Below are 12,607 nucleotides of genomic sequence, written 5' to 3' on the forward strand. Positions count from 1 at the left end.
TGGAAAGTAGACACCCCAAGCTATTTGCTGAGAGGTATAGTGAGTATTTTGCAGATCTCGCTTTTTGTCACAAAGTTTTGAAAATTTAAAAAAATACTTTTTATTTTCTTTCTTCATTTTCAAAAACAAATGAGAACTATAAAATACTCACTATGCCTCTCAGCAAATAGCTTGGGGTGTCTACTTTCCAAAATGGAGTCATTTGGGGGGGTTTTATGCTATTTTGGCATTTTATGGCCTTCGAAACTGTGATAAGTAGTGAGGAGTGAAATCAAAAATGTATGCCCTTAGAAATCTTGAAGGCGGTGCTTGGTTTTCAGGGTCCCGTACGCGGCTAGGCTCCCAAAAAGTCCCACACATGTGGTATCCCCGTACTCAGGAGAAGCAGCAGAATGTATTTTGGGGTGCAATTCCACATATAACCATGGCATGTGTGAGCAATATATCATTTAGTGACAACTTTTTGTAATTTTTTTTTTGTCATTATTCAATCACTTAGGACAAAAAAAAAATATTCAATGGACTCAACATGCCTCTCAGCAGTTTCCTTGGGGTGTCTACTTTCCAAAATGGGGTCATTTGGGGGGGTTTGTACTGCCCTGCCATTTTAGCACCTCAAGAAATGAGGCAGTCATAAATTAAAAGCTGTGTAAATTCCAGAAAATGTACCCTAGTTTGTAGACCCTATAACTTTTGCGAAAACCAATAAATATACGCTTATTGCAATTTTTACTAAAGACATGTGGCTGAATACATTTTGGCCTAAATGTTTGACTAAAATTTAGTTTATTCGATTTTTCTTATAACAAAAAGTAGAAAATATGATTTTTTTTTAAAAAATTCGTTTTTTTTCCGTTTATATCACAAAAAGTAAAAAATACAGAGGCAATCAAATACCATCAAAAGAAAGCTCTATTTGTGGGAAGAAAAGGACGCAAATTTAATTTCGGTACAACATTGCATGACCGCTCAATTACCAGTTAAAACAGCGCAGTGCCAAATTGTAAAAACACCTTGGGTCCTTTAGCTGCATATTGGTCCGGGTCTTAAGTGGTTAGGGCACACAAGAAGCCAGATTTACCCACTTGTAATCAAATGTTTTTCTGATCTACATACATTTTTATTGTTCACGGTTGACAAATTCTCCCTCCCCTCAACACAGTCTGATCCCACTAGGGGTGTCGGAACGAGGAAGAAAGAACTCCATTATTGGTAAGACGAGCAACATGAACCCCACGAATTCCTTTCACCACTTGGTGTTTAATGCCTTCTTGTTTTGATGTTTTGCTTGTATAACAGACACCCATACAAGTATCTCATGAATGTTACGTATGTCTTTCTTTGCAAAAAGCTCAATAAAAATACTCAAAATTAAAAACTCAATTTCTGATACATTGTGCGTTTGAGTAGTACACAGTGTAACTGTGTACCCAAATCTATGTGAAAAACCAAACAGATTATAGTCTAAACTCTATAAGTACAATAGTGCCAAATGCTGTGGAAAAAAAAAAAATATAAAAAAAAACAAAAAGAATGTCCAGCAAATAAATAGTTAATTAATAGTTATGATGGTTTGGAAGATCTCACACTAGCAGATGAATGGTTCCAATTTTTTAATGCTTGCGAGCAAAAACTCTTACAATTAATGATCAGGAGACGTAAGGCTAAAAATGTTATCACAGAAGCCCATATCACTGATCTCAAAACATCTATGGGACCCTTTATGGGATCCAAAGAGTACTTGGAGAGGGCTCAAACCCTCCAAAGTCACCTGACCAAATATGATGGGAATATAAAAAACAAAAAATTAAAAAAGTACCACAGGGATACCAAAGACTACCAGGATTCCAAGGTATACAAATGGCAGATCAAATCTGACCCTATTGGCTCCAAAGATTCCTCCATAGATAGAGACATCGAAGTACACAATTTAGTTACCTTAGCCGCTAACAAATTCAAAACCCAGTCCTCTACCCCCCAAAAAAACGAAAAAAACATCACAAGGGCCTCAACAGCAGGGTGGGAGGGGACCCCCACCCCAGCCCCCATACAATAGTGGGTACCATCCAGGACCTCCTAATAATTATCAACCTGCTCCATATATGGCACCCAATCACAACCGGTTTGCACCCTTGGACAATCGCCCAATGGATTACAACTATTCCAACTATTATCAGGGTCCCCAAAAGTATGCCCAGAGACCCCCTAGAGGCAAATCCAGGGGCAACCATAGAGGCAAACAGGGACAACAACACCCTGGACAACAGCCAGGGGGGGAATGGAGGGGCTGGAACGAGCCCTACAAGATTCCCACCAATTCATCCCAGCCCCCGAAAATAAATGCAGAACCAGAGGCAAAAGAGGGGGAACTGGGAAGAAAAAGAGCCAGGGACAACTAGGGGAAGGCATTTTCAATTTGGCAGGGGTAGACCTTTCTCAGGCAGAATTAACAGTCCTGTCACAGGGTCTAAAATTTGCCCCCAACAAATGCCTGGATAAATTCGAGGCCTTCATAGATGTGGAAAAATTTGTGAGAAAATTAAACATTAAAAAACATTTTTCAAAACAAACCACATATGAACCCCGAACAGAAAATACAGGATTCCAACACAGCGGGTTAAGAAACAGTTCAGTATTCAATCCACAAAAAGGGACTCACCATCATGTGGAAGTCTTCAAAAGTATGGTGCAAGGGAAAATCCAAGATTTGGAAATTAAACGCACCACTCATAGTAACAAATTGGTGATGGAGGGAATTAAAGCATTGGAACAGAATAAAAACATAGTAGTACGCCCAGCAGACAAAGGCGGAGGGGTAGTCATACTCAAGAGGGCGGACTACTATGGAGAGATCGACCGTCTTCTGAGTTCTACTGACACCTATTTACCACTCTCGGGAGATCCGCTGGGTAAACTTAAATTAGAACTTTCACTATGGGTGGAAGATGGGAAGGTGCAATCCATCCTAACGGAAAAAGAAGCACACTATCTAGTGCCCAAAGTACCTCGCACACCTGTCCTTTACATTGTGCCTAAGATACACAAAAACAAGACCCATCCACCAGAAAGACCCATCATCAGTGGGATAGGATCACTCTATTCCAGAGTGGGAGAATATTTGGATTTCTTTCTCCAACCCCTAGTTGTACAGGGGAAAGCCTATCTCAAGGATAGCAAAGAACTCATAAAATCGTTAGCATCCATCACAGTTTCAGAGGAAACGTGGTTGGTAACTGTAGACATAGAGTCGCTTTACACCAACATCCGGCAAGCAGACGCAATTCTGGCAGTAAAGGAGGCCTTGGAAGAAAAATCTTCATTACCCCAGGCCCAAATTGGATATTTGGTGAAGGGTCTTAAAATAGCTATGGGAAACAACTACTTCTGGGCCCAGGGAGACTTCTACAAGCAAATCAAAGGAGTCGCAATGGGCGGCAGGTATGCCCCCAGTGTAGCTAATCTGGTACTTAACAGATGGGAGGAAGAGACCATTTTTAAGGACAATGTTACATCGCTTATATATTACCGAAGGTATATAGACGATATTTTACTATTCTGGGAAGGTCCCCAAGCATCATTGGAACAATTTTTATCCAAAATGAATACCAACAACTACGGTCTCAGTTTCACAGCAGAGTCCAGTATAACTTCCAGCCATTTTTTGGACCTTACGCTAACGAAAAAGGGTAGCCGGGTCCTCACAAAAACGTATTTTAAACCAACGGACCGCAACGGATTCGTGCCTATTTCAAGTTGCCATCACCCAAAATGGCTGGGTGCAATACCAAAAGGGCAATACATGAGGATCCGTCGAAACTGCGATGATGTTGCGGATTTTGAACTACAAGCCGCAATATTAACTGAGAAGTTTATAGAAAAAGGTTATACCCAAAATGCATTGTGGAAAACGCAGCAAGAAGTCTTGGCAATGGATAGGGAGTCCCTCTTGGAAACTAGAGTGAGACCCCCCAGAAAAGAAGATGTACCTTTTATATCAGGTTACCACAGGCAATATAGAAGTGTGGAGAAAATTGTCAAAGAGTTTTGGCCTATACTTTTAAAAGACATGGATTTGGTCAAAATCCTGCCGAAACATCCCACCTTTATCTATAAGAAAGCACCAGGCCTGAGAAATATGGTAGCCACCAATGTCCCAGATCCTCCAGATAAGCCACACACTTTCCTGGACGGATCCAGCTTCCACTACTGCACCCGCTGCAGATCCTGTAAGAAAACAAAAAGGCAAGGAAAAAAGATCAGTAAGTTCACGTCCAGTGTAACTGGACAAGAATTCACTATCAAACCATTGATAACATGCCATTCCAAATTTGTAACGTACGTCCTAGAATGTCCGTGCACTCTGCAATACGTGGGCCGGACTACCCGCGAACTTAAAGTCAGAATAAACGAACACGTGGCCAATATAATTAACGGGTACCCAGAACACAGCGTGTCTAAGCATTTTGACTTGTACCACAACAGGGACCCGAGTCTGTTAAAATTCTATGGAATTGATAGGATTACCAAACATTGGCGTGGTACTGACCTTACTAAGGCAGTATCTCAGAACGAGACTCAATGGATACATCGTCTAAGGACTATGCGACCACTAGGGCTCAATATAGAGCTCGACCTTAATTGTTTTTTAACTGATGCGTGAACGGCAGACCTATGGGGTGAGCAAACAAACAGTTTAGTGCATCATTCCATACACACACCCAGAGGACTTTGGGAGATCCCCACTCCAAGGGGCTGGGCAGTTTGCACATCACCCATCGGCCAACCCATCTTGAATTGGGCTCACACAAAACAAAAGGGTAGAGGGAAAACACACATTCCTTGCACCACCTGAGCCTTGGAGTGTAGAATTTTGATTGTTTTACAACTAAAGTTACATACACACTCCTTGTACTACTCGAGTAGGATTGTATAATTTTTATTATTTTTTATTATTTTATAACCTATTTTAACTAATTTACAGGCTACGCAAATGGTACACATATTAAATAATAATATAACTGGGAGAACAAAAAACGCACTGCATCTAGATGGATTTAGAATACTGGTGCTACTTTGCACAATACCACATAACCCCTCTAGATGGCGCACAGAACACTATGGACCCATTGCATAGCATATTAAAAATGCCAGAGTTTTAAACAAATTCAACACGTCCAAATAAGAATTCAAAGATACATTTCAGGTATTTTAACCACTTGCTTACCGGGCACATATACCCCCCTCCTGCCCAGGTGAAATTTCAGCTTCCGGCACTGCGTCGCTTTAACTGACAATTGCGCTGTCATGCGACATGGCTCCCAAACAAAATTGGCGTCCTTTTTTCCCCACAAATAGAGCTTTCTTTTGGTGGTATTTGATCGCCTGTGCGGTTTTTATTTTTTGCGCTATAAACAAAAAAGAGCGACAATTTTGAAAAAAAATACAATATTTTTTACTTGTTGCTATAATAAATATCCCAGTTTTTAAAAAAAAAACTATTTTTTTTTCTCAGTTTAGGGCGATACGTATTCTTCTACATATTTTTGGTAAAAAAAAAAAAAAATCGCAATAAGCGACTGGTTTGCGCAAAAGTTATAGCGCCTACAATATAGGGGACAGAATTATTATTTTTTTATTTTATTATTTTTACTAGAAATGGCGGTCGATCTGCGATTTTTATTGCGACTGCGACGTTATGGCGGACACATCGGACACTTTTGAAACATTTTTGGCGCCATTCACATTTATACTGCGATCAGTGCTATAAATATGCACTAATTACTGTATAAATGTGACTGGCAGGGAAGGGGTTAACACTAGGGGGTGAGGAAGGGGTTAAATGTGTATACTGCTTAGTGTTCTAACTGTGGGGGAGGGGGGGTGACTGGGGGGGGTGACCGATCTATGTCCCTATGTACAAGGGACACAGATCGGTCTCCTCTCCAGAGACAGCACCGCTGTCTCTGTGTGAGCCGGCAATGAGAAATGATCTCATATGTTTACATATGAGATCATCTCTCATTGGCCGCACAGATCGCATCGCAAACAGCCACTCTGATTGGCCGTTCGCGGCGATCTGTGATTGGCTGTGTCCAAGTGACACGGCCAACACAGACTTTCCCCGCAGCGCGCTCTGGAGCGCGCGCGGGGAACGCCCAAAGGGGCGGCCGTCAATTGACGGCCTGTTGGATATTCAGATCCGCGCTGAAGCCGTCATTCGGCTATAGCGCGGGTCTGTAGTGGTTAAGCAGCGAGCAGATACATGTATGTATTGATTTATGATTGGAGACAGTTTGCACAGCCATAATGTGTTTAATATGTGAGCTTTGGTAACTGGGACAGAGGCTGTCACATGATTCGATTGCCCCTCCCACAGGCTGATAAACAGACCTATATAATAGATGTCTGTTGCGTGTGCTGGATACGCTTCCTGAAGACGGTTTAACTGAAACGTGACGTCGAGGCGGTATCCGAGCGCACACGCATAGCCACGCACTTCCGGTCTCAGTGGTTGATGGACAACTAGCGGTGGAACGCACGCTAGTGGACCAGGACGCGGCCATCTCTTATCTTGTCTTACTATCCCCACCACCTACAGCCTCAGTGCCGGGAACGGGCACCAGCAACAGTAAGAGGCCATTTGGCATTGTAATTTTAACTTTTGTATATTAAATGGTTTTACACTATGGCGGTTACCCATTACTAAGTCACGTGTCTAGTGACGTAACGCGTGGGGGAGGAGTTACGAGCGGGACGGATCGCAGATCCGAATGAGGAGAGTGCATCAGAGACGCTGAGCGGCTTATTTGAAGGATTGGTGCTAGGTTGTCCTTAAACGCTGTTTAAACTCGGCGGATTCGTGAGTGAGACCTGATCAGAAATTATTTACCCATATTTGTTCATGCTATTTGCGCTATGAAGATCTTTTTCTCTTGTTGTTTTTCTATGAGCTGTATCAGTGTGGAGGAAGTGCTGCACATATGAAACAGATGTCTACATAGTGTGATTAGATCTCACATCTCTCAATCATCACACAGGGTGTTGTTCACGGAAGAAACACTGGTGTATCCATACAATTGGACTAATTGTCTTTTCTTTTTGTTTGTGGATTTGTGTACATATTGAATCACGTATTATTTGGTTTTCACATTATCTTAGTTAATATTCAGCGCAATATATATTATATAATTTTTTACACTATGGTGGTATCTCTTCTCCTTTCTTGGTACACCATTTGCTGCAATCGCTGACATTGGAACCCAATGAGACCCTGCTGATCCTCATTTAAAACAAGCCTGATCGACCATATTTTAAGTAATCTGGTCAACACCGTGTGGTAAGGAGCCATCCATTATTATTCTGGTGACCTATAGGTGAAGGCGGATCACTTCTTTCTCGCACTTTGGCTATTTTGAAGATTCACAAGCACTTTAGCAATTTGCACTTTTCCCTGCGATTTGGGATTGGATTATTTGCATTTTGCACCTGGACTTGATACAACACTGGATCCATTTTGCACTTAACTATTTATTTGCTGGACATTCTTTTAAATTTTTTTTTTTTTTTTTTTTTTTTATATTTTATTTATTTTCCACAGCATTTGGCACTATTGTACTTATAGAGTTTAGACTATAATCTGTTTGGTTTTTCACATAGATTTGGGTACACAGTTACACTGTGTACTACTCAAACGCACATTGTGACACGCATCCACCATTTTGATATAGCGCCCCTCACCTCACTATACAATATATGCAAGTCAGTCACCTGATTTTATTTGGGAGCAGCTTCACTCAGTTAGTCACTTGATTTATCAAGTATATAATTTAGTGTAATTCATTTGGCGCAAGATTTCTTTTTCCTGTATTCTGATACATTGGACCAAAAGTTTTCAAATCATAGAGTCTCCCTTGTCTCCTAGGGCAACCCACATTCCTTATTTTTATCTATATCATTTGAGACAAATACAGTAAGTTTATGTGACACGTTTGTTGTTAATATGTGATGTTTTTGAATATGTGCTATAAACTCATATGCATGAATAGTTAGACATAAACTTTCAGCATTATGTTCTATGATTTTTTTTTTTTTGTAGCCCTGATGAATGGGGATGGCTGTCTTTACATGACTTACTTGCCAACCATTAAATTGATCTTGGACTCCCTCATACGTTTTTTGCTCTGGGACTCCTTTCTGTATTTCTAAAGTCTTGCATCAAGTCCTCCTCACAATTAAGAGGTGTTCCCACTTTTAAAAATGGGGGTTGTCTATTGTCCTTTTTGTCTACCTCAGGGCACTCAGGGCACTTTGGATCTTTGAGGCTGGAATAAAATATCTCAGGCACAGGCTAAAATGTTGTTCTCTGTCTGCCTCCTCCTCCTCATATTGTGCCTTACGGTCTCTGGGCCATATTCTGAGTATAGTTACGACGGAGTATCTCAGGATACTCCGTCGTATCTCTCTTTTTTGACCCGCGTATCTATGCGAGTGATTCCTAGAATCATTTTTGCATAGATACGCTGAAGATCCGACATGTGTAAGTCACTTACACTGTCGGATCTTAAATGTAATTACCCAGCCGGCCGCTAGGTGGCGTTTACGTTCAGGTCTCATTTGTTCATGCAAATGAGCCTGATACGCCGATTCCCGTATGAATTTGCGTTGCGTAACCGTCGCTTACGTCGTTTGCGTAAGCGTAAGGTTACCCCTGCTATATGAGGGGGTAACCTTACGCCAGTCCCACGTAGGCCATGTTAAGTATGGCGTTGGGTCCGCGTCGTCTTTTCCCATCGGGTACGTCGTTTCCCTAAGTCGTTCTTGAATACGACTTTACGTCAATGACGCACACGTCGGTGTCATTGACGTTTTCCGCCGAGAACTGGAGCATGCGCACTGGGCTATTTTTAGCCCGGTGCATGCGCAGTTCAATAGAAACGGGGGCGCGCTTAATTTAAATACAAGCCGCCCCCTTGGAATTACGCAGGGATACGCCGGGCCAATTACACTACGCCGCCCCAAACTACGGAGCAAGTGTTTGGGGAATACAGCACTTGCTCCTGTAAGTTGTGGCGGCGTAGTGTAAATGGCTTACGCTACGCCCGCCTCAACTCTACAAGAATATGGCCCTCTATCATGAGTCTTTCAGACTGCCTAGCAGTAACATCAATTTTCTGGAGTGATTGTTGATGTTCCTCTGGAGAAATTCTTCTGAAGTAAATACAGGGCTTTTATTCAAGCCTGATTATATCCCTGATGCCAAAAAGGAGTGTTTCTCCCATCATAGATCTGAATGTTCTCAACACCTTCCTACTGGTCCAAAAGTTCCAGATGTAATCAGCCCTGTCTGGAATTGCATTGCTGAAACAAGGGGGATTTGTAGCATCAATAGATATTAAACATGCATATTTGCATATTCCCATTTTCTCCCACATTTAGGTTCTGGCTCTTCCTTTGGTCTGTCCGCAGCCTTCTGGGACTTCACCAAAGTGTTTCCCCAATCCTCATGCTAATGCAACCTCAAGCAATACACATCAATGGATATCTGAATGATCTCCTCTTGAAAGAGCACTGTGTGCCCAGGTCCTAGTTGTCAATATGCAGTCGATGATATAGACATCTCAGAGCTTTGGGTGGATCTTCAGCCTCCAGAAGTCTGAGTTGGATCCATCACACTGATTGAAGCGACTTTAGACACAACCCAAGCCTTGTTCTTTCTTCTCCAGGAATAGAAATTGACCCTCTATGCTTATGTCCTCTTGTGCTTCAAGAAGCTTCAATCAGTCTGATTTTGCATGAGGATACTGGGCCTTATGACTGCCTCCTCTGAGGCAAGTTGGTTTATCCAATTTCACTTGAGGCCTCTGCAGCTTAATGCACGTACTGCATGGAACAATGTTTATCTCTGAGCAGCTGCTTTTAGCTAAACCTCAAATTCTCTGTTTGTTCTGCCTGAAGGCACTCACAAAGGGTGTCCTATATCCACCAATTTTAGGTGGATTAGGCATGTGCCTTAAAGGATGGGATTCCACCTTTCACTAGTAAGGCCTCGTACACACGACCGTTTTCCTCGACAAAATCCATCAAGAAACTTGGTGGCAGAGCTTTTTTGCAGAGGAAAATGGTTGTGTGTATGTTTTTCGTCGAGAAAACTGTTGTGGCTCTCGACAAGATAAAAAACAGAACAAGTTCTCTTTTTTCTCGTTGGGAGTCTCAATTTCCTTGTTGTGTTTCTCATCGGGCTGGTTTACGACGAGAAACACATTCGTGTGTATGCTTAGAAACCTGCGCATGCTCATAATACAGTATGAGACGGGAGTGCACCTTCGGTAAAAGTAGCGTTCGTAATGGAGATAGCACATTCGTCATGCTGTAACAGACTGAAAAGCACGAATCGTCTCTCACCAAACTTTTACTAACTTTTACTAACACGTGGTAACACAAGATAAGCAAAAGCAGCCCCAAGGGTGGCGCCAGTGGAATTGAACTTCCCCTTTATAGTGTCGTCGTACGTGTTGTACGTCACCGCGTTTGAGAACAACGAGATTTTGTCTTGACAGTGTGTACGCAAAGAAAGCTTGACACGATTCTCGACAAGCCTGACAAGGAACTTGTCAAGGAAAACGATGTTTCTTTTATGACAAGTTTCTCGGTCGTGTCTCATTCCCAGATTTACAAGACCAGTACCTGGTGTTCTGTTCATATATTTAAGTTTTATCAGGTGGTTTAGGCCGTAAGGTGTTTCCCATGTTTTGGACCTATTTGCCTTTGTTTTCTGTGTTGACCATTTATCAGTTGTATTGCTATTGGACCTTACATGATCTTGAATAATGGAAGCCTTTGCCTTGTACTGTACAATTGAGAACTAGAGATTTTTTGCTTACATGGCCACCCTCTCCTCTGTTCTGGCTTTTTCCTCATATTGTTTGATTAAAAAAAATGAGGATTGTTAGTAGTGGGAGGAGTATATGGGCTGCCATAAAAACTTTGAGCTAGATTTACGTAGCTCGGCGTATAGTTGTGCCGGCGTAGTGCATCTCATATGCGCTACGCCGATGTAAAATAGGGCGCCCAGACCATTATTCACAAAGGTCTGGCGCTGTACGTTGCGCCGGCGTAGTGTAACTAGGCAGGCGTAAGCCCACCTAATTCAAATGTGGAAGGTAGTGGGTGTGTTGTATTCAAAGTAGCCGTGACCCCATGTAAATTTTTGCACTAACGATCCGCGCATGCGTGCGCATGCTCAGGCCTCGTACACACGACAGAGATTCTCGGCAGAATTCGCCGAGAAACTCGGTCAAAACCCGGATTCTGCCGAGAATCTCTGTCGTCTGTACAGTTTTGGCTCGATGGAGCCGCCGAGGAGCTCGACGAGAAAATAGAGAACATGTTCTCTATTTTCTCGTTGGCCGCGTTGTTCTATAGGAGAAGGCGGCCCGCCGAGCTCCTCGGCGGCTTCATCCCAAAACGAGACGAGGAACTCGACGTGCCAAGCACGTCGAGTTCCTCTGTCGTGTGTACGGGGCCTCAGAGTCACGTCGCATATACACCCTAAGTTACATTGGCTCAATGCTTTCGACGTGAACGTAAGCTACGCACAGCCCCATTCACGTACCACTTATGTTAATTACGTCAAATTCGACGGCTGTTCTGACGTCCATACTTTAACATTGGCTGCGTCTCATATAGCAGGGGTAACATTAAGCCGGACGTAAGCCTTACGTAAACGGCGTAGCAGGCGCAAGTACGTTCGTGAATTGGCGTATCTAGGTCATTAACATATTCTAAGCGTAAATCTATGGAGGCGCCCCTAGCGGCCAGCGTAAATAGACAGCTAAGATACGACGTTGTAGGAGACTTACGCCGCTCGTATCTTAGCAACATTTAAGCGTATCTCAGTTTGAGCATACGCTTAAATATACGACGACGTGGATTTGGAGTTACTATTGATACGCCTGTCGAAACTGTACCTGAATCTAGCTCTTTGTATGCCAGTGTCTTAACCTAAAGGTGGCAGTAAGTAACCCATTGTCTTGGTCGGTGCATGTATCCACATTTATCAGCAGACACACTGTGTAAAATATGATTTTCTTTTGCTTTTTTACTTTAGGTGCAATGTTTTCGATAATGGCATCTGTTGAAACTGTATGTTTACTAATTGGTGCAGCTATATTCAATGGACTTTACCCCACCACCCTATCAACATTTCCAGGAATGTGTTTTATTATCATGGCGGTTTTCCAGTTTATTACTTTTGTGTTGATCCAGTAAGTACCAAAGCTTTAAATAATATCTTTCTTTATATATGGTATATTCATTTGTAAATATAGAAACAATAATTGTATGTGAGATTACTAATGTGCTACTAGAAGTGTTGATAAATTATGATAATGAGAGAAATAAATTCCTCAAAATAAAGTGTATAACGCTGCTAGGCTTCTATAGTGTTACCAGCACCAAAATATATATATACATATGATATAGTGAAGCAGCGCTAAATACTATAATCAATACTTAAATAAAGTGCTAATACTGTATAATATGAATATAGATAGCTAGAAAATATACATACTGTATATTACATCTCAATGTGTAAAAAGTACAATTAAAT

The 12,607-nt window shown here is 42.0% G+C and overlaps 1 protein-coding gene across 1 annotated transcript in view; it reads left to right on the top strand.

Annotated features, from left to right (window-relative positions):
• Window positions 1–12,607, top strand: part of LOC120937520 (proton-coupled folate transporter-like) — a 486,881-nt gene that overhangs the window by 333,064 nt on the left and 141,210 nt on the right. Inside the window, exon 6 of the mRNA XM_040350803.1 lies at window positions 12,107–12,263. Coding sequence (XP_040206737.1) covers window positions 12,107–12,263 — 157 coding nt within the window. The remainder of the gene's footprint in view (window positions 1–12,106; window positions 12,264–12,607) is intronic.

Source organism: Rana temporaria, chromosome 4 (assembly GCF_905171775.1).
Source record: "Rana temporaria chromosome 4, aRanTem1.1, whole genome shotgun sequence".
In the NCBI taxonomy this organism is placed as follows: domain Eukaryota; kingdom Metazoa; phylum Chordata; class Amphibia; order Anura; family Ranidae; genus Rana; species Rana temporaria.